We start from the raw sequence: 27,867 nt of genomic DNA on the forward strand, positions 1-27,867 counted from the left end.
TGGAATGAGAGAAAGGGTTGGGGGGGGGGCATTTTTAAAGCTCTTTCAGAGAAAAACATGCAGCCAAGGATCCTTTATCCAGCAAGGCTGTCTTTCAGAACTGATGGAAAGATAAAGACCTTCCAGAATCGCCAGTCACTGACCAATTTCATAACCACGAAACCAGCCCTACAGGATATATTGAGGGGGGTTCTATAAAAGTAAAAAGGCCCCAAGAGTGATACAGAACAGAAAGTTACAATCTATAGAAACAAAGACTTTACAGGCAACATGACATCATTAAAATCATATCTCTCAATAATCACTTTCAATGTGAATGGCCTAAATGCTCCCATAAACGCCACAGGGTTGCAGATTGGATAAAAAGACATGACCCATCCATTTGCTGTCTACAAGAGACTCATTTTGAACCTAAAGATACATCCAGACTGAAAGTGAAGGGATGGAATACCACCTTTAATGCCAGTGGACCTCAAAAGAAAGCTGCGGTAGCAATTCTCATATCAGACAGAGTGGATTTTAAACTAAAGACTATAGGTAGAGACACAGAAGGGCACTATATTATTCTTAAAGGATGTATCCAACAAGTGGATATGACAATTATAAATATCTATGCCCCCAACAGGGGAGCAGCAAGAAATACAAGCCAACTCTTAACCACAATAAAGAGACATAAGGATAAAAATACGTTAATAGTACCGGACCTCAACACTCCACTATCAGCAATAGATAGATCACATAAGCAGAAAATCAACAAAAAACAAGAGCTTTGAATGCCATACTTGACGAGTTGGACCTCATAGATATATATAGAACACTACACCCCAGAACCAAAGAATACTCATTCTATTCTAATGCCCATGGAACATTCTCAAGAATAGACCATGTTCTGGGTCACAAAACAGGTCTCAACCAATACCAAAAGACTGACATTATTCCCTGCGTATTCTCAGACCACAATGCTTTGAAATTGGAACTCAACCACAAGGAAAAATTTGGAAGAAACTCAAACACTTGGAAACTAAGAACCATCCTGCTCAAGAATGATTCGGTAAACCAGGAAATCAAAAATCAATTTAAACAATTTATGGAGACCAACGAGAATGAAAACACAACGGTCCAAAACCTATGGCACACTGCAAAGGCAGTCCTAAGGGGGAAATACATAGCCATCCAAGCCTCACTCAAAAGAATAGAAAAATCTAAAATGCAGTTTTTATATTCTCACCTCAAGAAGCTGGAACAGCAACAGAGGAACAGGCCTAATGCATGCACGAAAAAACAGCTGATCAAGATTAGAGCAGAGATCAATGATTTAGAAACCAGAAGCACAGTGGAGCAGATCAACAGAACTAGAAGCTGGCTCTTTGAAAGAATAAATAAAATAGATAAGCCACTGGCAAGACTTATCCGAAAGAATAGAGAAAGGACCCAAATTAATAAAATTATTAATGAAAAGGGAGAGGTCACAACCAACACCAATGAAATAGGAAGGATCATTAGAAACTTTTATCAACAGCTTTATGCCAATAAATTAAGCAACCTGGAAGAGATGGAGGCCTTCCTGGAAACCTATAAACTACCAAGACTGAAACAGGAAGAAATTGATTTTTTAAACAGACCAATTAATTACGAAGAGATTGAAGCAGTGATTAAAAATCTTCCAAAAAACAAAACTCCAGGGCCTGATGGATTCCCCGGGGAACTCTACCAAACATTCAAAGAAGAAATAATACCTATTCTCCTGAAGCTGTTTCAAAAAATAGAAACAGAAGGAAAACTACCAAACTCATTCCATGAAGCCAATATTACCTTGATCCCCAAACCAGGCAAAGACCCCATCAAAAAGGAGAATTACAGACCGATATCCCTGATGAATATGGACACCAGAATTCTCAACAAGATCCTAGCTAATAGGATCCAACAGTACATTAAAAGGATTATCCATCATGACCAAGTGGGATTCATCCCGGGGATGCAAGGGTGGTTCAACATTCCCAAATCGATCAGTGTGATAGATTATATCAACAAGAAAGAAGCCAAGAATCATATGATCCTCTCAATAGATGCAGAAAAAGCATTTGACAAAATACAGCATCCTTTCCTGATTAAAACCCTTCAGAGTGTAGGGATAGAGGGTACATTCCTCAATCTCATAAAAACCATCTATCAAAAGCCTACAGCAAATATCATTCTCAATGGGGAAAAGCTGGAAGCTTTTCCCTTAAGATCAGGAACACGACAAGGATGCCCACTCTCACCATTATTATTCAACATAGTACTAGAAGTCCTTGCAACAGCAATCAGACAACAAAAAGGGATAAAAGGTATCCAAATCGGCAAAGAAGAAGTCAAACTGTCTCTCTTCACAGATGACATGATACTCTATATGGAAAACCCAAAAGAATCCACCCTCAAACTACTAGAAGTTATAGAGCAATTCAGTAATGTGGCGGGATACAAAATCAATGCTCAGAAATCAGTTGCATTTCTATACACGAACAATGAGGCTGAAGAAAAAGAAATTAGGGAATCCATCCCATTTACAATAGCAACAAAAATCATACGTTACCTTGGAATTAACTTAACCAGAGACGTAAAGGATCTATATTTTAGAAACTACAAATCACTCTTGAAAGACATTGAAGAAGACACAAAAAGATGGAAAAATATTCCATGCTCATGGATTGGAAGAATTAACATAGTTAAAATGTCCATGCTACCCAGAGCAATCTACACTTTCAAAGCTATCCTGATCAAAATACCAATGACATTTTTCAAAGAACTGGAACAAACAGCCCTTAAATTTGTATGAAACCAGAAAAGGCCCCGAATCATCAAGGAATTGTTGAAAAGGAAAAACAAAGCTGGGGCATCACAATGCCGGATTTCAAGCTGTACTACAAAGCTGTGATCACAAAGACAGCATGGTACTGGCACAAAAACAGACACATAGACCAGTGGAACAGAATAGAGAACCCAGAAATGGACCCTCGGCTCTTTGGGCAGCTAATCTTTGACAAAGCAGGAAAAAACATCCAGTGGAAAAAAAACAGTCTCTTCAATAAATGGTGCTGGGAAAATTGGACAGTTACATGCAAAAGAATGAAACTTGACCACTCTCTCACACCATACACAAAGATTATGTCCAAATGGATGAAAGACCTCGATGTGAGACAGGAATCCATCAAAATCCTAGAGGAGAGCATAGGCAGCAACCTCTACGACATCGGCCACAGCAACCTTTTTCATGACACATCTCTAAAGGCAAGATAAACAAAAGAAAAAATGAACTTGTGGGACTTCATCAAGATAAAAAGCTTCTGCACAGCCAAGGAAACAGTCAAAAAACTAAGAGGCAGCCCATGGAAAGGGAGAATATATTTGCAAATGACACTACAGATAAAACACTGGTATCTAAGATCTACAAAGAACTTCTCAAACTCAATACGTGAGAAACAAATAAACAAATCATAAAATGGGCAGAAGATATGAATAGAAACTTTTCCAATGAAGACATACAAATGGCTAACAGACACATGAAAAAATGTTCAAAATCATTAGCCACCAGGAAAATTCAAATCAAAACCACACCACCTTACGCCAGTTAGAATGGCAAAAATTGACAAGGCAAGAAACAACAATTGTTGGAGAGGATGTGGAGAAAGGGGATCCCTCCTACATGGTTGGTGGGAATTCAAGTTGGTACAGCCACTCTGGAAAACAGTGTGGAGGTCCCTTAAAAAGTTAAAAATTGAGCTACCCTATGACCCAGCCATTGCACTACTGAGTATTTACCCCAAAGATACAGACGTAGTGAAGAGAAGGGCCATATGCTCATAGCAGCATTGTTTATAGCAGCATTGTCCACAATAGCTAAATCGTGGAAGGAGTCGAGATGCCCTTCAACAGATGACTGGATTAAGAAGATGTGGTCCATATATATAATGGAATATTACTCAGCTATCAAAAAGAACGATTTCACAACATTTGCTGCAACATGGACGGCACTGGAGGAAATAATGCTAAGTGAAATAAGTCAAGCAGAGAAAGACAATTATCATATGGTTTCTCTCATCTATGGAACATAAGAACTAGGAAGATCAGTAGGAGAAAAAAGGGATAAAGAAAGGGGGGGTAATCAGAAGGGGGAATGAAGCATGAGAGACTATGGGCTCTGAGAAACAAGCTGAGGGCTTCAGAGGGGAGGGCGGTGGGGGAATGGGATAGGCTGGTGATGGGTAGTAAGGAGGGCACGTATTGCATGGTGCACTGGGTGTTATATGCAACTAATGAATCATGGAACTTTACATTAAAAACCAGGGATGTACTGTATGGTGACTAACATAATATAATAAAAAATATTATTATTAAAAAAAACACAAAAAACCCCAAAAAACCAGGACTTTAAAAAGTTCCATTTTTAGTAAGCAAAGGTTAAATCCCTGTTTGGTTTTTTCATGTAATTCTGTATAAAATGTTGCCATCCCATTGTCTTTAGACCTGAAAAAGGGAGTGAGAAATTAAGCCCATAAAATTTTGCTTTTCAAAGCTGCTAGGCAGAACAGGGATCTTTTTTCTTTCTTGCAACCAATTTGCCCACTCTTACTTAGGTGGGTTTTTTTTTTAAGTGTTTTCTAATATTAATGAAGATATTAGTCTTTATATTATAGTTAAATGGGGGAGGCTCAGACTCAGGGATCCTCTCTGAGAGATCTCTGGCAGGGCTTTGTTTGTGGCACACATTCACAAGTTCTTGGTCTCAATTATATTAGACACTACCCAAGGCAATTTAATTATTGCCTGCTCATATCAGCCTTGTTTGCCAAGATCTCCCCGCAAAGAAGGATGAAGACAGCCATTCTTCTCTGATTCACTGTGCCAAATGAATTCTGAATAGACAAGCTGGAACACACCAAAGGAAGCAATTTTCCTAGTTACTTTAAGGAAATGGATTTCATCGCCACATTTCTAAAATTATTCTAAGTAGGATGTTCTTTGCAATAGCTGGACCCAGATACTTTATGGGTTTCTGGGGAAGCACATGAGGACAGGTGAGGAGAAAATCAAGCACTCCCCACAAGACCCTGAGCTAAGTACCTGAGTCTCCATCACGCCCCCTTCCTATCTTCCTTCCTGAATCCTACACTGCCCAAGCCTGCCTGTTGCAGAGTACCTTCTCTGGGACCATTAATTCCAACCTTTTTGCAATAGCAGCCACTGTGAAATAATTTAAGAGGGCAGGGAATTTATTTAATAACCTCTTTGATCATCTCTGCAAAGTCACCACAATCCCAGGGCATAGGAGCAACTCAAAAACCAATTTTGACAGTTCAGCTGTAAAACACGACTCTGGTTTCATTTTCAGCTACAGCTGCATGAAAGAGAGAAATATTCTCCCACCAGATAGTAGAGGCATTCCTGCACCTGCTTAGAATTTCTCCCTCTTTTCCACTTGGAGATCTCAAGGGTCTTACTTTTTACATTTCTATTCTGAATGGTGCTCTCTCTTTCTCTAAGAATTTCTGGAGATAAAAACAAAGTCACAAGAAAAAAAAAAACAACAGCTTTACCTTCAGCAGTGGCAAAGAGGGATACAGAAGGCCTCCACTGAGTATTTCAGAAATTCTAGAGACCACTGGGACAATGGCACCACCTCCCCAGTGTCAGAAAACCTGGATTCTATTCCTCAGTTCCCCAAAGAATGCAGAAGACAGTCAAAAGACCTTTCTCTGGTCCTCCCCATCTCCTCTGTTTGCCAGCCTTTCCTCTTGCCCGCAGATTTTGATTTAGAGGCAAAAGGGCTTGGGGCACCTGGGTAGCTCAGTCCTTAAGCGTCTGCCTTCTGCTCAGGGCGTGATCCCAGCGTTCTGGGATTGAGCCCCACATCAGGCTCCACCGCTGGAAGCTTGCTTCTTCCTTTCCCACTCCCCCTGCTTGTGTTCCCTCTCTCACTGGCTGTCTCTACCTCTGTCAAATAAATAAATAAAATCTTAAAAAAAAAAAAATAGAGGCAAAAGGGCTTGACAGCAAGTGTGGGGACTTGGTCTCTATCTCTAATTCTATCATTAACTTGCGAAATGTCTTTGGGCAAATCATTCCCCCTGAGATAGGCCCGTCTGTAAAACAAAGGGACTGGCTCTGAGACCCATTCCCAAGGCTGAGCGCCTCTGAGTCTATGGTGGAGACATTAAACTTAATTACTCCTGCAAGCAACTTCCTGATTAACTGTGTCTGACTCTGACCATCTCCCTCCTGATGTGCTCACAGGCTCAGGGAGGCTCCAGATCAAATTTCACCTGTGCAGAGCTCTCTGCAGTGACTCTCCTTTCTGTAACTCCTGGGGTCCCGAGTGGTGTCCTGGTTCCTGTGTGTCCTCACACTGCACTGCCTCCACACTCTGGGAGAAAGGGAATCCATGGGGTCCTGACACTCCTCCTCTCCATCCTTGTGCCTCTTCTCTTTGCCAGAAAAAGGCTTTGCCTGAATAGCAAAACCCTCATTTTTGAAGAAAAGATTCCAGTAAGGCTATTTTTGCCCCAGGGAGCAGCGCAAGAAATCCTGAGAGACAGGCAACCAAGACGGGGTAAAACAAAACTGGAAAAACACCCAAAGTGCACCCCCTGTCCTGTCCTGGTCACCGCCACGGCGGCTCATCTTGTCTATTAGGAGAGCTCCAGGCCCAAGCAGGGCTTGTCACTCACAGATGGAATGCCCTGACAACAAGACCAAGTTTTCTATGGGAATTTTCTGTCTCTGGTAATAAGCAATCAGACGCTGGTTTCCAACCATGAGACCAGCTTAATTACACTTCAGAGCATATGCTGCAGCGGCCAGTAATAACCACCAGTTCAAAAAGATTAGACTTGAGTAGTTTTAATCTGCGTGGATATGCAATGATGGGAAGAAAGGCAATTCATTGTGTCTGGCAAGTTCCCCACCCCCACCACAGTTATGGGCACTTTCTCCCCTCCAGATTTTTATACAACTACAGATTAGCTCAAGGTTTTATTGTCCTGGAGAATTTTAAATGAGAGGAGATCAGGGGCGCCTGGGTGGCTCAGTCGATTGGGCATCTAACCCCTTGGTTTCAGCTCAGGTCATGATCTCAGGGTCCTGGGACTGGGCCCTGCATGGGGTTCCCTGCTCAGCAGGGAGTCTGCTTAGGATTCTGTCTCTCCCTAAGCCCCTTCCCTACTCACGTGCATGCACTCTCTCTCTAATAAAGAAATCTTTTTTAAAAAATAAATAAATGAGAGAAGATCAGTCCATTCTATTAACTACATTTCACCAATTATGTTCACTTGATTCAACAATGCATATTTTTTTTTAAAGATTTTATTTATTTATTTGACAGAGACAGAGACAGCCAGCGAGAGAGGGAACACAAGCAGGGGGAGTGGGAGAGGAAGAAGCAGGCTCCCAGCAGAGGAGCCTGATGTGGGGCTCGATCCCATAACGCCGGGATCACGCCCTGAGCCGAAGGCAGACGCTCAACCGCTGTGCCACCCAGGCGCCCCAACAATGCATATTAACCACCTTCCACACCAGGCTTGTCTCGTGTCTCTTTTCTGTAAGGAAAAAGGATTAGACTCCGTCTCCCAAAATTATATGGACAACACAGCCTGGCTGGCCAAAAGTCACTGAACCACCATTAAGGTGGGGAACAGCACTGAGTTAAATCTCGGGGTGACAAGTTAAGAGAGTGTGTTTAACATCACCAAATATCTCAGAATCTCCAGGACAGTCCCTCTTTCAGAAATGTTCCTCCTTCCGTCCCCACAAATACATTCTAACTTGTCATTTTTCAAATCCCGATTGTTGCTTGAGAAAATAAAATGTGGGATGTAGACTCGTGCATATTCAAGAAGTGTAGCTGGTTTGTTAGTGAGAAGGGAAATCTGGGTATTACATCAGTCTAATCATGTCTAAATCAACGCATAGGCATCCGCCCCTCCAGCTGGCGGAGAGGAACTCGCATCGAACAAGGGAGATGTGCTGCTAGAAAGGAAAGAAGGCCGGAGTTCAGCTCACTGTATCTATTCCTCACTACTTTCTCAGGCTGGGGAGAACAAATGATCCTGAGAGGCAATCGAGAATAATGGGCAGAGTACTTACAAACCATTGACCTACGGCGGTTACCTTCACATGGAGCTGGAAGGGAGCCCACCCGTCAGCCCCAAGCTGGAGGGAGCACCCTAAAATGACTTCGAGGCACAATTCCACCGTGCAGTCTAGTTCTTCTGACACTTGCCATCATCAGTGAGCTCTTACATGAAGCAGTGCTGTAAGGGGACAGTCAGGGGCCGTCACAGTTTGATGACAAAGCACCAGCACTGTCCTGGAAGTTTTATCCAGATGATCCAACGAAATCCTTACAGCAAATGTGCAAGGCATATATAATATATAGTTACCGTTTCAGGTGAGGAAAGGACAACTTAGGGGTCAAAGGACTTGTGTCCGGCTGCAGAATCAGCTAGTGGCATACCCTGGACCCAAATCCCTGCCTTCAGGATCTGAGTTCTTTCTGTTTTAGTTTGTTTGTTTGCAGTAACTATTACTGGGTTTGATTTTTTTTTTCTGAATATAAAAGTAAATACTAAGTAAGGCAGCAAGCCAGACTTTAGGAACCGGCAGCCTGTCTGACCCCAGCGTCCACAGTCTTGTCATTTCACTAGGTGACCACCTCCTCATTCATAAAGTTTTCCCCTTTCCAAATTAACCACTGAAAACACACCCACTACACAGGCTCCAAATGAGGAAGAGTAGTACAGACAAAGCCAGAAACTGCTGTGAATCTGCACTCTGCATTGACAGGTGTCCCCTTTCTTTGCCGGAATGATCCATGCCTCTCGGACTTGAGCCTAAACGAAGGAGGCTTGCTCTCTGTGGTGAGAAACACTTAGCTTGCTTACTGAGTGCTCAAGGCCACTCCGCCTAAGATGATAACACAAGGCAAAGGAAGTGGCCTTGGATGGGGGGGGGGAGGGGGCACACACAAGAGAGCCTCAGAGACTCCTAGTTGGGTCAGAGGAATGCCAAGTCAAGGCTGCCCAGAGGGAGGACGTCCAGAGCAGCTACTGTTTCAAGCTAAGACAGCAGCAAGTATGCCATGTGCAGAGGCCTGGATGTTCCGTCTGCACAATGACTTCACGGCCAGCACCTCTCTTCATGCTCGCACAACCCCATGGAGTTAACAAGGTAGATTTTACATCACTTTCACAAGAAGGCAGAATCCAGACGGCGCTTGCAAACATCAAGTTGACTTGGCCAAGACCATGGAGCTAACTAGGGAGGGGCCTGGATGAGACACCACGCTTCTGAATTTCTAGTCCAGTGTTTGTCTCGTACAGCCTGCTTCCTCCCAAAAGCATAAAGCCAACATCACCAGGAAAGACAATTAAATGGGACAAAGTAATACTAATATAACAAAGAGGAAAAGGAGGCACACATGGGGATTGTCATCGTTTCTTTTTCTGCTTTGGAGGAGTGGGTTCTCCTCTCTTCAGTTTGAGGAACTCCTCCCCCCTTAAAACACATTTATGGTTATTTCACAAGGATACAGTATGACTACTAAAAATAAATCACCACTCTGCAAACGTCTTTCCTATCTAGAACAGTCACCTGTGTCTACATGGCTGGGCTTACACTGGTGAGTGGATGGCAGTTTCCTCTCACAGAAAGCTCGGGATCTACTACGTACATTTCTCGTGAGCACAGACTGAAAAGGAGAGAACTAGTAAATGAGTTGTAGAGAACTGTGGAGGTTCTAAGACTCTACGAGTGTCCTGAAAGATCTCAAACAGGGGGGTGCTTGGGTGGCTCAGTGGGTTAAACGTCTGCCTTCCGCCCAGGGCGTGATCCCGGCGTTATGGGATCGAGCCCCACATCAGGCTCCTCTGCTAGGAGCCTGCTTCTTTCTCTCCCACTCCCCCTGCTTGTGTTCCCTCTCTCGCTGGCTGTCTCTATCTCTGTCAAATAAATAAATAAAATCTTTAAAAAAAAAAAAAAAAGTAAAGATATCAAACAGAACACCTGGTCTCATAATCTGAGGGAGGAAATGCAGGAGAGAAACACAAGCACTGCCGTAGATTAGTAAAATCAGTATTTATCTCTATGCAAACTGAAAGAACTTACAGAATCAGAAAACAAAAACACTGATAAAACCGTGTTGGGGGGGTGGAAACTATAGATTTGGGGTCCTTTTACCTTTTACCCAGTGAAGCATAATATTTTAAGGTTTGTTACTTTGATGCAAGTTTTTGAGAAAGAAGTTCAGAAATCCTGCTTGAAGTGAAGTGTCAGCATTTTAGGAACGGGAACACAACAGAGAAAGTCATGATTAATAACAAACCCATTTTAAGTGGATTATTTTTTAATAAATAAGCATGTATCAAAAGCAGAAGCAGATTGCTGGGCCCTACCAATTGATTAGGATTCCCACAATGAATGTCTTTTAGTCATCTATAACAGCTATCAGACATTTTTAAATATTCACAACTAACACAATGATTATTTGATTAGCTGCCAAAATTAAGATGGGAAATATGCTGCCCTCTGAGAGAAGACAGAGGTCCTCCCTTCTTCCCTTTCTCCCTCCTTCCTCTCCTCCCTACCCATTTCTGCTCTTAAATAGTGAAATGCCCTCACAGGAAATCTTCACCCTGGGCTTACCCGCACCTAACTACTGAGGGATTTTGGAAGCCCAAATTCACGAATCAGGCTTCCTGTTCCCTGGTTGACTTATTTCTCATTTCTATCAATAATGGGCGGGGCACAGTCAGTCACCTGTGAACACGTGGAGGACACAGATAATGAAGTGAGCACAGGAGTTTGGTCTTAACAAGAGGAAAAGTCTACCTCATCCATATTCTCCACTCTCCAACATTACCACTTCATTTATTTTTTTCTTTTTTGTTTACAATTTCTTTTTCTCTCTCTTTTTTAAAGATTTTATTTATTTATTTATTTGACACGGGGGTGGGGTGGGGGTGGGGAGCGGAGAGCAAGCACAAGCAGGAGGAGCAGCAGGCAGAGAGAGAAGCAGGCTCCCCACCGAGCCGGGAGGACCCTGGGATCATGACCAGAGTAGAAGGCAGCTGCTTAACCGACTGAGCCACCCAGGTGCCCCAACATTACCACTTTAAAAATCTCATTTCCCAGTCTTTACTATGCGGTATGTTTCACCACTCACCAATTTCCAGAGAGAATGCATTAAGGAAGCTCTCCAAGTATATGCATTCCTCATCTTTCAGACTTGTTGCATCCGCCACTAACCAATCAATTAACCAGAACCTGAGAGTGCTTTCAACAGAGGCACCAGATGATCAATGCAGGCCAAAGGGCTTAAAACAGCACGTCTGTCCTCGTGTTTTAAGAACTTACAGGTAGCTCTCTCCTCAATTACACATAAAGAGATCAAAAGATCACTTGCATTACAAGGCAGTATTCCCCAAGGGCCAGATGATGGGCTTAGCAGTAAGTGCTCCTATGGTCCAGAAACATTATGGATTGCTGTGTTTAGAAGCTACATTATGAGGAAAAAAGAACTTGAATTAGGCCTTGAAAGATGGGCAGGCAGAGAAAAATCCTGTGCTTTCCCAACAAAGGGGTTGGTGATTTCTGCTGCTGTGATCCATCATGGGTAACAACAGCCCAGGATGGAAAGGAAATCATATATTAACTCTTGGAAGTCATGCTAGAATGAGCTTCTGATTACTGCTTTTGGTACTAAGCGTCTGGAGGAAGGTGTTCTCCCTAAGTTATTAAGACTGGCTTTTGAGAGTTCAAATGAAGAATCAACACATGACTGAACAAAAACCTAGATAAGCAAAGTCACATAAAGGATGGAGAATGGCTTCCAGGCCAACGGGTCTAGTCTACTCCCTTGCTGCACTCATCTCCCACGCATCGAATGAGAAAATAAAACTTCCTCTTGGGAATTTCTGGTCAGCCGGAGAAGATGCTTACAAAGGCAGGACCTAGTGATGATTACTTCCTTCCAGGTCCCCAGGAAAGAGGGAACTTTAAGAAAACGGTGTTTGTGCATTCCAACGTCAAAGAAAGAGCTGCTGCCAGGGGCCTTGGAGCATTCCTGGCCTCTTGCAAGATAGATGCCCAGGTATTTTCATTCTGATAATATTAAAGGCCAGATCTACCTGTTCTTACTTGCAAACCTACACACAACTTGTAATTATGGTTTACCATGGAGAGAACTTGCTCATTCCTGTGTCATTTCCTACTGAACTGGTGTATCTTATTAGCATTCTGAGGTCAAACCATTGCTGCAAGACACGGTACTTTGAGTTGGCCTTGAAAAGACTCTTCAGACCATGGCTTAATACCACTCAAGTTGCAGAGTCTATAAGGTGCGCTGGCTAAAGTAAAGAATGCCACCCTCCTGGGAGTCCTCATGCGGCTGGGCAGTGAAACACTGACAAATTCCTATTCACCAGGATACCAGTCGAGGCTAAGAGCCTGTCCCAACTTTTCTTCCACTATCCCATGTCTTCAATGGCCCTACTCCAGGACAATGAGAATCCATCCACTGGTCATCAGCCATTGTACGGTCCAGCTAACATGTACCCGATCCCATGCAGACAGCTAAGACGTTGCTGACACCTTGCAGCAGAACAGATGGGCTGAGAGCCCAGAAACGATGCCACAGCTTCAAGACCCCGGGGAAAGCTCACCACATAGAGCTTGCGCCAGATGACAGCCCATTCTCGCAGCGTCGACGTGAGCTCCTGCACCAGCGGGAGCTCCCCGGGAATCACAGTCTCGTGCTGCCTAAGGAGAACCAGACAGATGCTTACGTTACTCTGGGCTGACCATCACTGCCTTTCTTGACAGGGGTCATATTCCCCACAGCGCAAAGATGGGTGTGGGGCTGGTCTGGCTGGAAATAAAAGTCTGTTGAGCAGACTTTATTACACCCGAGAAAAGAAGGGTCTTACCAATACGGCTCTCAAAATAAATCGTTTCTGCAATGGAGCAAAGGCTGGGCCCAGCTCTGACCACCCCATTTTACATCTCTACAGGAGCAACTGCAAAGCCAGGCTGGTTCTGCCAAGCCACCATTCCGTTAGGGAGGGTGGGTGGAGAAGTGTGCAAGGCACGAGGGTCGTGGGGCTGGGACTCTCACTCAGGACTTGCTGGTGGGGACCAAGGCTCCCCCCTCTTGGGGAATGGGGCTCGATTTTCTTCTCATCTGCTGCCTCACTACACTGAAAATGCGTATATACCATATACCTCACTGGCTCACGGGAGACTCACAACAAGGCAGGCCTGACCTTTAGTCACATCAATTCTCTGGTATTTTTACGATGAGCAAAAGGAAAAATAAGAGCAAGCAAACAAATGGGAAATATAGGTAGGATTGCCAGACTTAAATTGCCAGACTTAAATAAGGCTACAAGATGCCCAGTTAAGTTGGCATTTCAGATAGATTAAAATAATTTCTTAGTGGAGGTATGACTCATGAAATACCTGGGACATATTTACCTAAACAATTACTTGTTTTTATCTGAATTTCAAATTTAACTGGACACCCTGCATTCTCATCTGGCAACCCTAGTTAGTGGGGATACGTCTCCCTACGTGCCCTTCCACCAATGTGGCTGCGGCTAGTGACAATGGAGGCTGCCCAGGAATGGTCCCCTGGAAAGAAGATTCTGCAGGAAGGCAGGACACCTGGTTTTCCATCTTGGTTCTGCCACTGAAGAGCTGTGTGAGTCTGGGCATGTCTCCATCTCTCGTGCAGTCTGCAGAACTTACAACTCACAATGTTCTTTTGATGCTTAGCGTCTGCGTGACTCTGATCCATTCTCCTCTCTATCAACCCTGGGACTCCAGTCCTGCTCCGGGCTCTCCTTCCCCTCCTTAACTCTCCTGCCCATGGGCTCCCCAACCCAGCAGCCACTCCTCCCACCTTAGGCTGAGTGTCTTAGTCCCTCTCAGTCTCCACAGAGGCAGCACTTTCCAGGATAACTGGTAAGTGGATGAGAAGTTAGAATATCCAAAACTTAATGGATTTTATCTGCAGAGCATGTTCACACAATTTCATAATTTCACATTAGGCTCATGGCCAACGTAGGGCCAGATTTATTTCCTCCAATCTGTCTTGGCAAAGTCCAAGGTGCAGTAAGGCTAACTGACTTGCGTAAGCTTCAGAGCTGATTACTGCTGGATGCAGCTGCTCATCTCTCTCCCAAGGTTGCCAAACTGGAGGCTCTCGGAGATCTTAGCAGTGAAAGAGTGCCCAACGTTCATGGGTGCGCACACACACTCAGTGAGCAGGCAGTGCAAGAGGAAGACAAAGGCCCTTCATTCATTCATTCTCTGTCTTTACTATTCCTGGGGAAGGATGCCAGACAGCAGCAATTACAAAAGAAGGAGTCATCTCAGGAAAAAGTTTGTATTCACTTCTCTCTCCTGTGAGAAGGGCAACTGACGAGATGAGAGCAATAACGTACACGAGAAACTCTTTAATGATAATTTGACACGTTCACCATTTTTTAGGTGTCTTCCTGGGACTGGACTTACCCTCGGTCTTCCACGGTTGCCTCCTTCAAATGGATGTACGTTTCAGGGAAAATCCCCTACAGAGAGAAGAAGATCGGTTATACGGCCATAAAAACCTCAGGGTAAAGAGCATAGATGGCATTGGGAATGAATGAGGAGGAGACAGGATACCTGGACCGCTGCTAGAGTGTGTGGTCAGGCTCGCAGGACTGACCACACTGACTGCGCCTCCATGAAAGCATGGCTGGAAAGACAGAAATTAAGAGTGGGGTTCACAGAGCATGGGAGAAGCGCTTCGGAAGTGGACAGGCAAACGTATCCAGGTCTGCTCAGAGCGGCAATAACAGTAAGGGGTTCCACAGCGAGCTCCTAAAACCCTCCAGGTCCTAATGCCATGATCTGCTGCCCTGAAAGGGTTCCACATAATTAGTGACATGGAGGGCTATGTACTTAGCAGCCCATAAAATTATAGTGATTTTCCGAAACAATCCCTTCTCAGCACTTTCACTTAAACCAAATGTGCCCCAAATCAATTAGTACTAGTTATCTGGTTATTTTTAGCACTTCCCAGTCTCAAATTGCTCTCCATTCCGTATTCTTAAGAGGTGATTCTGTATCACTGCTGTCACGCTGCTCATGGGAAAACTAAGGCCCACAAGGGCCTAAGAAAAAGACTGGAAACTGATCAGTAGAAACTGAAGAAGTGAAGATCAGATCGAACCAACAGAAAGCAGGTCATGGATCTGAGTTTTCCTAAATGCCAGTGGCTTCTGTTGTTTAACTGTGTGATACGCTCATCGATAAATACTGCCATCTGGAAAAGGCATTGCTATTCTTAGTTTTAGGGTACTTTGCATGCCAGACCAGCAGAGGTAGGAGAACCTATTTAATAGGCACCACTGGCTCGACTGCTCCTAGCCCTGCACCTGTGGAGGTCAGTGCGACCCTGTGAGACATTCTCTGTCTGGGGCGGGGCGGGGTTGGGGGGGCTGACCACAACCGTGGGAAAGGAAGATCTTCCTACCTGGGAGACGGGGTCAAAGATGTACCCAGTGATCCTTAATCGATCCAGAGACGGAAACCTAGTTAATTCCCATTGGGGTCAGTCAGTCCTGTGTCTGGCTTCGTGTGCTATATTTACCTGACAGTCTTGTATCTCCATTTTAGCCCTTTGCCAACAAAACAGGAACCAGTAAGAAAATTGGAGATTGCGCTGCTCCCAGCCTTGGTGATGACGGGGTAGATCCCGCCACTGCCTGAGTCAAAAGCAAAATGACCATCCTTTCAGGGGCCAGGCAGGAAGAACAACAACAACAACAAAAAATTACCTTCCCCTCCTCACTTTGAGAAAGGGGTAGGCATGGGGTGTATAAGTAAGAAAGTACTATGCCAATCCGTTATTGATAAAGCCCAGAACACAGAGAGAGGCAAGGTGACACTGACCTCTTTCATTACAGGGGCAGGATTCAAAGTGATTTTGGAAAATTGATCAAACAGTTAAACAAAAATTCAGTGTACATGTAATTCCTCTGGGGCCTAACTTCTGGTGTTCTGAAGCTCCAGATCTGTCCTTAGGGTGTCTAAGGAACTTTGGGTGTTTCTTCCATCTGCTAAGCTGAGGTAAATGTCTCGCTGACTGCCATGTTGGTGGAGAACCAGACTTGATGGCCCAGAACTCACCTTGAGGACATGATGCTACGTGAAATAATCCAGACACAAAAGGGCAAATACTGTTATGATTCCACTTGTAGGAGGGATCTAGATAGTCAAATCCATAGAGACAGAAAGTAGAATGGGGGCTGCCGGGGTGGGGTGGGGGAGGAATGGGACAGTTGGTAAAAGATGAACCACTTAAAGCAGTAGTTATAAGGGGCAACATTTGGAGGTTAAAATAAGATGTAACACTGCTTATCCCAGAGAATATCCCTGCAGAAAAATTTTCTCATCAAGAAGATAAAGGACCAATTAAAATTTGTGTGCATTCGTAATCTGATAACTGGTCTCCTCCTAATAATTGGGAGAAATCCAAGATAGAAGCATCTGAAATATAAACAACATCTTATGTTGTAACACCCAAGCAGATTACAAGCAGATAATTTATAATGAATGTACAGATATGATGACTTTCATTTTAAGAGAATATTTATTTTGTTGCATTACTGCCCTGTTATTTGTAGGCACCATCCTTCCATGATAACATATGTTCACTTATATCCACTTAATTGCTCTGGTAAATCTGAGCCTTGTAGAACTTTTCCTATGCCATTTGACACACAGAAAGGCAGGATAAACCTGGGGGATAGATTACTAACTTATAGCTTATCTCAATTTTGATTTTCCTTTCTCAATGCAACCTACTCACTTGAGGAAAAAATAAATAAACTAATGATTTTCTAGATATTGCCCTTATCCACACTTCCACAATCCTGCCAGGATCAATACTCAGTTTCTGCAAAGCTTCTTGGCTTCTTCAATTCATAAAACCACGAGCTCATTTTATCACCACTCTAAAGGGCTCGGTCTGCTAAGTGACACCAAAAATTTCCATTAAAATAAAAGGCCTTTCAAATAGCTCCTCCCCTAAAGACCAGCAAAGGCAGGAAAACAGCATTAGGAGAGGATTTCAAATAGGCTGGATCTCCTAATGAAAGGGTGTCAAAGCTGAACATAATTCATGATGACTGAATTTAAATTCCCTTGATGCCTCCTAGAGCTCTCCACCAAGAAGATATTTGAACTTAAAAATCAACAAGTAAATGCACCATCCTTGTCTGTACTACCATTTCATTGAATTACAAAGTTGAATTATCAAGAACTAAAAGAAGCTCTTCCTGAAATAATTCTTCCTAAAGGTGAGATTTAAAGTTTAAACAAGGGGGGCGCCTGGGTGGCACAGCGGTTAAGCGTCTGCCTTCGGCTCAGGGCGTGATCCCAGCGCTATGGGATCGAGCCCCACATCAGGCTCCTCCGCTATGAGCCTGCTTCTTTCTCTCCCACTCCCCCTGCTTGTGTTCCCTCTCTCGCTGGCTGTCTCTATCTCTGTGGAATAAATAAATAAAATCTTTTCAAAAAATAATAAATAAATAAAGTTTAAACAAGGGTTTTAAGGAAAAAAAAAATTAAAAACACACCCAGAACTTGTCATTTAGACCTTAGTGGTGCATGCTATTTTCTTTTCAAAGCCAACAACAAGGGTATAAGCTGGATAGATTCTGATCTATTAGGGCATCACAGGATGCCTTAGAAACTGAGGTCTTCTATGTGCAAAAAGGATCCTAACACACTGTAGCTCTCTGAAAGGGAAAAGTGTGGCAGGGGACCTTGTTTCAACATGATTCACAATCACCAGTTAAAAATCAAGAATTGTGTTTGTTCTTTAAGTTCGTGTGATCTTATCTGAGAATGGGGTTTTGTTCATTTTTTTTAAGTTGACATTTTTTTTAGAAGATTGGGAAGTGGCATAAATCTTCTTGCTCTTTAAAAATTCAGAACTTCAAAATGGTTAACTCTAATCGTGCTTCGAAATAACTATCATTTCTATAATTACGAGTAAAATAAACAAAGATAGGGCTAACCCCAAACCAAGAAACGGGAGTATCTATAAACCACATACAAGGATCCTGAAAGAGAGGCTTTCGTTTTACTATGCTCTCATTCAAGCCAGAATGTCCCTATCATCAGTCCTCTATTTGAAGGCCTGGAGAAATTAAAGTCAGCAAGAGATTAAATGAAAAGTAGTTAAGCTGGAAATGAAAACATATGGGAAAACACAGGAATCAAACTGTGGGCAGAAAAATTCAGCATCAGGACTTAGGGAGGGATAAAAGGACCAAAACTGTGGGAGTTCATACTCACATGACAAGCAAACACTCCTTCATTTTAGAAGATTATTAAACTGTCAACGTTAACAAACTGGGTGTGTGGACATGTAAATGTGCAAATAGTGACTTCAGAGCCAAATATATAGAAAGCTTGATCTAAACAGCACTGGTTACTAATGACTACAACCTGTAGAACGGGGTTTCTCGGGGCACCTGGGTGGCTCAGTCAGTTAGGTGCCTGCCTTCAGCTCAGGTCATGATCTCAGGGTCCTGGGACTGAGTCCTGCATCAGGCTCCCTGCTCAAGCAGGGAGTCTGCTTCTCCCTCTGCCTGCTGCCCCTGCTGTGCCCTGTTTCTCTCTCAAATAAATAAATAAAATCTTAAAAAGGGGGGGGGGATGTTTCTCTAGGCCCCAAGCTCTTTCAAGAGTTGTGTGCTCAGATTACTTGCATCTCATCCCATGTTTGAAAAATAAGAACTGTGGGTTTTGCTGGGTTTTTTTTTCCACTCACTTCTTGATAAATTCTACAATGTTTCTCTTGCCCCTCTCCTAATTAGCTATTTTGCATGTGAACTAAGTGTGAAATACGATGGTCCTCTCCATGTTGCTCTTTCAAAACAAAGTGCTGACTCGCACTGCTGCCCCAGAGTGCAGCATCAACGGAAAAGCCGAGGGGGGTATTAACGTAACTAACAGATTTTCTTTAGCTTGATGGTGAGCAGTTTTGGCACTAGGTACAGGAACCTGCTAGGGTCAGTACTTTTCAAACTCTCTGCCCATGATGAAATACAGCTTCATGCAACCGAGTCCTTAACTGTACATAAAATATAATTCAAAATACATAAAATACATAAAACATATATACCTCACACAAAAGTTTCATGAGACAGTATTCATCACAGAATTCCGTTTTCTTTTCTGCTTCTCAGAGTTCCGGTTTTTGGAAGATGTTGGTTAATAACCCACGATGTTGATCTCATGATCTGTTACTGGGGTTGGTTGTGAGGTTCACAGCTTCAAAACTACTGCTCTGGCTTATCCATTTTATAGTGAAGGATGGACTCAAGTAGAAATGGGGAGATGCTTTAGTTCTGGGATGTCAGCACAGGAGATAAAGGACAGAGAAGCAGCACGGGTCCCCCCTGAAGGAGACAGCCAACAATAACAATGTCACTGTGTCACCACCCTGCTGAGCTCGAGGGACAGGGAGCAAGAAGCCTGCAAGGGCCCTACCTGGTGTGTGAATTCACCTCTGGCCTCTCTCCTTCAGTGGGCCGGTGGGAAATACGGTCCATGGGACTTGTGCTATTTTACTTATACACTGAGGTCAGAGAATTTGTTTTCAGATCTAAAGAACAGCCATCCCAGAGAACACAAACTAGGTCCAGAGACAGCAAGGAGCAGAAAATTGTACCAGGTAGCATAACACAAAACTAGCAGACAGATTCAAAGTTAAAAAGTAAATGACAAACCATACCTTTTTAGATTTATTTTGGAGGGTATATCCTCTGTACCAACCTGTGGGGGAATAAGAAAACACAATCTTTTATGTTATCTAATAGAAAGATAGGAGCAATATGCATCCTCATATTCTACTAGAATACTGGGATGGAATCCAAGAGGTAATTAGCAGACTAATTAGAATATGTGCATTTGGGTTGATTACACAATCACAATCTAGATCTATTTTACAGCTTTACTCTCTTCATAGGTAAAGGATTTAAAATTCACACAGAACCATACCTCATCTCTGCTCCTTTGGAGAAAGGACAGAACAAAAAAGACAAGACAGAAGGCAGCTCAACCTCTTCACACCTTAATACCTTAGACATTCAGTACGTGTTTTTGCATGAATGAAGAAGGTCTTTCATCCATATACACATATTCTACAAGTCACCCTATACTATTAAAATAAATAGTTTAAAATAATTTCTACAGGCTCTCTCTTATCTAAATTCTCAGGTGAAGAACCACTATTCTGGAACAATTTTAAACTGAAATGGAAAATTTACACATATAAATATTTGCACCTAAAAGAGTTGAAACAAATAATAAAAGAACATTTTAAATAATTCTTGGCAATGCTATTCACACCCCTGACAATAAAAAAATTTGTTGGCTTGATGAGGCTTTAAATAAAGCCTTTGACTTTTTTATAAAAACTTCAATAAATACACATACACCTATGGATGTTTTTCCACGCTGTATCTGGTAAAGGGAGTATACAATTTAATTGATCCATAAACAGATAACTTATATTAAATATTTATTGAACACCTACTAGAAGTAATTTACTATAACGATTCCCCACGTTCCCCATGTCCATAAGGCATCAAGCTGGTCATCTTCCCTAAGCAAACCCGACTGTAAGTGGTACATATGTGTCAAGCAGCCATCTACATACAGTGAGGTGATGCAAACTGTAATTACAACTTCAGGCATCTGCCAACAGGCTTCTAGAACTGTCTTGTAATTTGTTCTATACGAAATCATCCAGAAAAGAGACACACAAAGTATTCTGGATATGTTACAAGAAGAAAGTTGAATTTACCTTGAGCATAATTTAAGAATATTTTCACAAATTTTTAAACTGTCAGTATTCAAAATTTAAAGAATTTTTTTTTTTAAAACAGGAAAGACTAGGGTACTATGCTGTGAAATCGTTATAGGTTTATATCAAGGCCCACGGTTGAGAAAAAGGTGTTTGAACAGCAAACACTGCTCCTAATTTCAGGTGCCAAAGTGTGCGAGCAGCCAGGTGTAAGAAGAACACGATGCTAGACCTTGCTAGCTGGTTCTGCTGTCACAGCAGAGTGCTTTTGCACGAATGAATGAATGGCTTCAGGCTCATCCTGGGGCGGGGGAGGGGCAGGCAAGCTGAGAAACAATGGTCTCTTCCAAGCAGTTTTCATCTCCCTGCGTCCCACAAAACCAAGATGTAACAGTTTGGACTTTGCTCCACTGTCAGAGGAATTTCTCTGTACTTGTGTAAACAGTATTTTTGCGCAGCCATTCATCACAGAATTATGCTTCCGAAACCTGTCATTTTTGAAAAAAAAAATTTTTTTTCTTTACTTCCTAAGTCTCCTCTAGAATTGGGGTTTGTGTAAAACCCTATCTAAAGGCACAAAATTACCACACTGAATTTGTAGCATGTTCATTCTGCTTGGTTAGGTACTAGTAGAATAATGTCCATCCCTGGAGTTTTAATCATCTGCTGTCAGGACCCCATAAATTCAACTGCTAACAACTGCAAGAGATACAAGCAAGAACACGGTGTTCCAATGATCCCAATATTTAAAACAGGATAATTATAGTTAAACATGGTATGCTTTTAAGGCTTCCAAATGCGTCACGATGCAAAGAGATAGCGAAGGCTCTATCAAACAGGCACCTATTACCAGTAAGCAGTGTGAACTGGGGGGAATCTCGGATGCTTTTAAAAATTAGTACATTAGTAAAATGAAGAGAATAGTGGGGGATGGTGAGTCCAGAGGGCCAGTCCTACCTTGGTTTAGATGAAATGTCTGTCTCAAAGAGTGAATTTGTAAGCCCATAGATACATAGACCAGACCGGTGGTTGCCCGAGGCAGGGGGTGGAGGTGAGGGCGAAATGGGTAAAGGGAGTCAAGAGGTACAAACTTCAAGTCATAAAATAATGAAGTCATGGGGGTGTAATGTACATCATGGCAACCACAGTTAATAATACCGTGTTCCATATTTGAAAGTTGCTAAGAGAGTAAGTCTTAAAACTGCTCATTACAAGGGGAAAGCATTTTGCAACTATGTATGCTAACGTATGTAAACTAGACTTATTGTGATGAACATTTTGCAATAAACACAAATATCTAATCACTGGGGGGCCTGGGGGGCTCAATCAGTTGGTTAAGCACCTCCTTTCTGCTCAGGTCAAGATCTGGGATGGAGACCCACCCACTCCCCCACCCCCACCCCCCCATCCACAAGGCAAATATTCAAGGGCATTCAGATCTTGGGTTTAAGCAAATAGGTAGCCAGAATTAATTCTTTGGGATAGGAAGATTGGAAAAAGGAAAGCATTGGGGGATGGGAGACAGAATCAAGAGATGTATCTTGGCCCCTCTGCTTCTCTTCCTCAACAACTGAGCCCTGAGCCATTAGGTGGGACAGGGCAACTTGGGCATTTGCAAGGGGGGTGGGGAGGGCATCCACACAGGGGACCAGACTGGCATGGCCTGTCACAGGCAGGCAGAACAAGGTGGGCATCCATGGGGGATGGGGGGTCCGCAGGAAGAGGGTGAAGAGAAGGGCATCCACAACCACAACTTGGGCGTGGGGGATGGTGGGGGACATGAGCTATCACAGAGAGAACAGGCTGAAGAGGGTGTCCATGTGGGAGGAGGTATGGTCATGAAGACAAGAGATTGGTTACATGCTGAGGCCCTAATGAAATAAGTAAATACATTAATCCTGGAAGCCAGGTTTCTTACTGCCACAGAAGGGAGTTACAAGAAAGGGAAAAAACTAGAATGAACCCTGAGATGCTGGACTGCACGTGCAGGTACCCATGTGTACATATGACTCCTAAAATTGGTAGACAGGTCAAAATTAATGGATGTGTTAACCTGTCTTTATACGCATATGCGCATTATCCCTGGTTCTGCTGATACCTATTGGTTCTCATTTTTTTGACCCTGAGAGAGATGATGGAGAGCTCAGAAAAGAAGCTATGTAGTGTCCAAGATGCAGCAGGAGGGCAGAGGACTCCACGAAGAACAAATCCAAGCAAGTGGAACTGCGAAGTTATCTCATTTGTCTGAACATATGAGGAGGAGGTAAACACTTCTGTCAGAAAGTCTGGATATGAAGGAGAAGTAGGTCCACAGAGAACCAGGAAAAGAAGAATTAACACCTCTAGAAACACATTATTCAAGACAGGAAATAGAATGAAGGTACGTTCCACAGCATCTGCTGCTTATACTACATAGACTCAGTAATCTAAATAATAACTTTGGGGGCGCCTGGGTCGCACAGCGGTTAAGCGTCTGCCTTCGGCTCAGGGCGTGATCCCGGTGTTATGGGATCGAGCCCCACATCAGGCTCCTCCGCTATGAGCCTGCTTCTTCCTCTCCCACTCTCCCTGCTTGTGTTTCCTCTCTCGCTGGCTGTCTCTATCTCTGTCAAATAAATAAATAAATCTTTAAAAAATAAAAAAAAATAAATAATAACTTTGAAAAATTATGATGTATCTATACTGGGAGGTCTCTATCAGACACAGACAAGTATACGCGTGGCTGGTGGGAACTGCAAGAGAGCTAAACCCTTAGCTTCCATAAGAAGCAGTTAATGAAATGGAAATACCAAGTAATAGAAGCACGATTCTTTAGAAATGAAAAAGCAAATACCACAACAAAGGGCTGCAAGTGGGATCAGAAACCAAGAGGAGGTAGGAAGAGACTGCTGTTTATCATTATAAACTTGATAGAAATGACTTGGCCTTTAAAATTATATGCATTTATGACAATGATAAATTTGAAAACTAAGACAAAAAATACAACTAATACGTCCTGGTAAGCCAGGACTAAGAAAGGCAAAATTATAGGGAAAGAAAACAGATCGAGGCTGAGGGTGGTATGAGGTTGGTACAGGGGACAGGGGAGAATCTGGGGGTGCTGATAGAATTGTTCTCTATCTTGTGCTGGCATTTCATGATTGTGTGCATTGTTCAAAACCTGTACACTAAATAGGGTGAATTCAACTCAATGTAAGTATTTTTTTTCTAGATGAGATACTACTCTACAACAACTTGAATGGCTATAGTTAAAAAGACGGACTCTAGGGGCCCCTGGGTGGTTCAGTCGTGAAGGTCTGCTTTCGGCTCAGGGCGTGATCCCAGGGTCCTGGGATCGAGCCCCGTGTCGGGTTCCCTGCTCTGCTGGGAAGCCTGCTTCTCCCTCTCCCACTCCCCCTGCTTGTGTTCCCTCTCTCACTGGCTGTCTCTATCTGTCAAATAAATAAATAAAATCTTAAAAAAAAAAAAAAAAAAGACGGACTCTACCAAGAGTTGGTAAAAATATGGGCAATTAGAATTCTCTCACATTGTTTGTAGCTACAAATAAGATTGAACATACATGCACTATATGTTAACTAACAAAATTTAAATTAAAAAACAAAAAAAAAAACATGGGGCGCCTGGGTGGCTCAGTCTTTAAGCATCTACCTTCGGCTCAGGGCGTGATCCCAGAGTCCTGGGATCGAGCCCCACATCAGGCTCCTCCCCTGGGAGCCTGCTTCTTCCTCTCCCACTCCCCCTGCTTGTGTTCCCTCTCCCGTTGGCTGTCTCTCTCTGTCAAATACATAAATAAAATCTTTAAAACAAACAAACAAACAAACACACACAAAAAAAAAACCACCAAAAAAAAAAAAATACTATACACACACACACACACACACACGCACACACACACGACCTATGACCTAGCAATATCCCCACTTCTAAGTACGCACCCAAGATCAGTAAAAACCAGGCACCTGGGTGGCTCAGTCAGTTAAGCGTCTGCCTTCGGCTCAGGTCATGATCCCAGGGTCCTGGGATTGAGTCCCATATCAGGCTCCCTGTTCAGCAGGAAGTCTGCTTCTCCCTCTCCCTGTGATCCTCCCCCCTGCTAGGTTTCTTTCTCTTTAATAAAAAATTAATTTAAAAAAAAGATCAGTGAAAACATACATCCATAAAAATATAAGATTGTGTTGCAAAGCTTTATTATTAATAGCCAAAAACTAGAACCCATCAAAATGTCCCTCAGCAGGAGTATCAACAAACTGTGGTATATTCACATAACTTAGTGATGAAAAGGAATGAGCTACTGTCTTAAGCAACATCATTAATGAACCTAAAAACATTATGTGGAATGAAAGAATCCAAACACAATAGACATGCATAATTCCATTTATATAAAGTTGAAGAGCAGGAAAACTAAGGCATGGTGACCTTCCTTGGAGCATTAGTTGCTTTTTGGGGTGAGAATTGTGTAGAAGAATGCAACGGGGAGCTTTTTGGGGCAAGGGAAATGCTCTGTCTCTTGACCGGAATATTAGGTACATGGGGTGCATTCGTTTGCCAAATTCACTGAATTGAATACTTAAGATGAGTGTATTTTACTGTATATAAATTTTACTGCAATTTTTAAAAGCCACGTAAAATTTTACTCTATCATGTAAGCATTACAAAGTAAGGACTTCAAGGTGATACAGAATTCCATGACAGTGACGTTGCTCAAATATTACTAAATATTTTTGTCTGAAACTGCCTCTGAAACCAGCCGGAGCCATGTGTGAAAAATCACAGGACCATTTCTCCATTATTTTTCCTTTTTATTGTGCCTCCCTTAAGACATTATCCATCTTCCCTCCTCACTTTATGTGCCAAAGCTAATCTGAACGAGTTTTGCTACTTCCAATAGATCAAGACTGTAGATTCATTTACTCGCTCAGCAGAGAGGTGCCAAGACAGCAAGACCTACAGCGTCTCCATCCTTCCAAGTCTTGCTTTATCATGGGAAGGAAAAAAACCACAGACCTGCAAACACCCAGCAAATAAACAAAGTGCATGCACAGGAGGTTAAAAGGTATTAAGGAAGGAGAGTACTGCCCTGCGGGGGACGGGGGACAGAGGAGTGGGGGTGGGGCTACTTTAGAAAGCGTGGTTAGAGACTCTCTTGGTGCAACCACTGGAGCCAAGGATTTACATCACTAATGTGGTCATTCATTTATTATAGATAAAAACACTCACTGAACACCAGCGGGCCAGACATTGTCTTCAAGGAGGAAGGAAACAGATCCATAAACAAATAATTGAATACAAAGGGCTTCTAACAGGCAGCCTTGAAGACACTGGCTCACCAAGGGAGAATTATGAATATGCTAAAGACTCCAAAGGCAGTTACTGAGGGGTACTCAAGACCTTCCCAACCGTAAAAGCATTGTTCAGATGTGTAACTCGTGGAGAGTTTTGTAAAAGCTCTCCTCGTTTTGAGTACCACAATAAATTAGTCCCACTCCCAGAATAAACCATTTTTGTGTTGTAAAATACACATAAAATATACTATTTTAACCCTTGTTAAGTGTTCAGTTCAGTGGCAGTAAGTACATTCACAATATTGTGATACTGTTGACCTGCCAGGAATCAAAGGCAAGCAACAGATAGGGAGCCACTGTTTACTTGCACCTCGACATGGGGGAGGGGAAAGGCCAGAGAGGATCCACAGAGGAAGAGCAGGTGCTAAATCCTGTTATTTTTCCTTTAAGTGTCACTGGTCTGGTAGTTAATTAGGCCAAGGTCAAAGGTCCGTCCTCTGTGGGCCAGGTAAACCCGTTGGGCTCCTCTGGCTGGTTTCCATGGTCAAAGCTTGCCCTCCCATCCCGAAGCAAATGTCCCTCTAAGAGATGCCTGCAGTCCCTCCAGGGAAGCTGGTGAGTAGAAACAGCTGGGTGCAACCTCCGAAGAGGACAGACAGAAACCAGCTCAGGTGTGGGATCCTTGTCCTCCAACTACAGGATGTTCACTTTCCAAATGCACTGAGCAGCTCACTGGTGTTTTTATTTTTTTAATTTAAATTCAATTAATTAACATACAGTGTATTATTAATTTCACAGGTAGAGTTCAGTGATTCATTAGTTGTATATAACACCCAGTGTTCATTACATCACGCATCTCCTTAATGCCCATCACCCAGTTATTCCATCCCCCCACCCGCCTCACCTCCAGCAACCCTGTTTGTTTCCTATAGTTAAGAGTCTCTTATGGTTTGTCTCCCTCTCTGATTTCATCTTATTTTACTTTTCCCTCCCTTCCCCTATGCTCCTCTGTTCTGTTTCTTAAATTTCACATGAGTGAAATCATATAACTGTCTTTCTCTGATTGATTTATTTCGCTTAGCATAATACCCTCTAGTTCCATTCACATCGTTGCAAACGGCAAGATTCCTTTCTCTGATGGCTGAGTAATATTCCATCATGTATATATATACCACCTCTTCTTTATCCATTCATCTGCTGATGGACATCTGGGCTCTTTCCGTAGTTTGGCTATTGTGGACACTGCTGTTATAAACATTGGGGTGCAGGTACCCCTTCGGATCACTACATTTGTATCTTTGGGATAAATACCCAGTAGTGCAATTGCTGGGTCATAAGGTAGCTCTATTTTTAACTTTTTGAGGAATCTCCCTACTGTTTTCCAGAGTGGCTGCACCAGTTTACATGCCCACCAGCCTCACCGGTACAGAAAGGAAAAGGATGCAAAGATAGTAAAAGATGATTGTATTCTTTTATACCTTTTTGGGAAACAAATCAGTCTTCCCAGTTAGACATCTTAGCTCAGTTTGGTGCCTTTATCATACACAGATAGATGCTGTACGTGTGAGCTCCAAAGGAACTCAGACTTCTCCAAAATCTAACACCCTTACTTAAAAAAGAGGAAACACAGGCAAGGAATTGCAAAGGTCGTACAGTCAACCAGTGACTTACTATCTAAGCTGGGAATGC

At 42.9% G+C, this 27,867-nt stretch overlaps 1 protein-coding gene across 1 annotated transcript in view; it reads right to left on the reverse strand.

Annotated features, from left to right (window-relative positions):
• Positions 1-27,867, reverse strand: part of DOCK5 (dedicator of cytokinesis 5) — a 210,770-nt gene that overhangs the window by 115,267 nt on the left and 67,636 nt on the right. Inside the window, exons 3-5 of the mRNA XM_026518974.4 lie at positions 19,823-19,863; positions 14,545-14,600; positions 12,693-12,789 (exon numbers count right to left, since the gene is read on the reverse strand). Of these exons, the coding sequence (XP_026374759.2) occupies positions 12,693-12,789; positions 14,545-14,600; positions 19,823-19,863 (194 nt within the window). The remainder of the gene's footprint in view (positions 1-12,692; positions 12,790-14,544; positions 14,601-19,822; positions 19,864-27,867) is intronic.

This window comes from Ursus arctos, unplaced genomic scaffold (assembly GCF_023065955.2).
Source record: "Ursus arctos isolate Adak ecotype North America unplaced genomic scaffold, UrsArc2.0 scaffold_11, whole genome shotgun sequence".
Classification (NCBI taxonomy): domain Eukaryota; kingdom Metazoa; phylum Chordata; class Mammalia; order Carnivora; family Ursidae; genus Ursus; species Ursus arctos.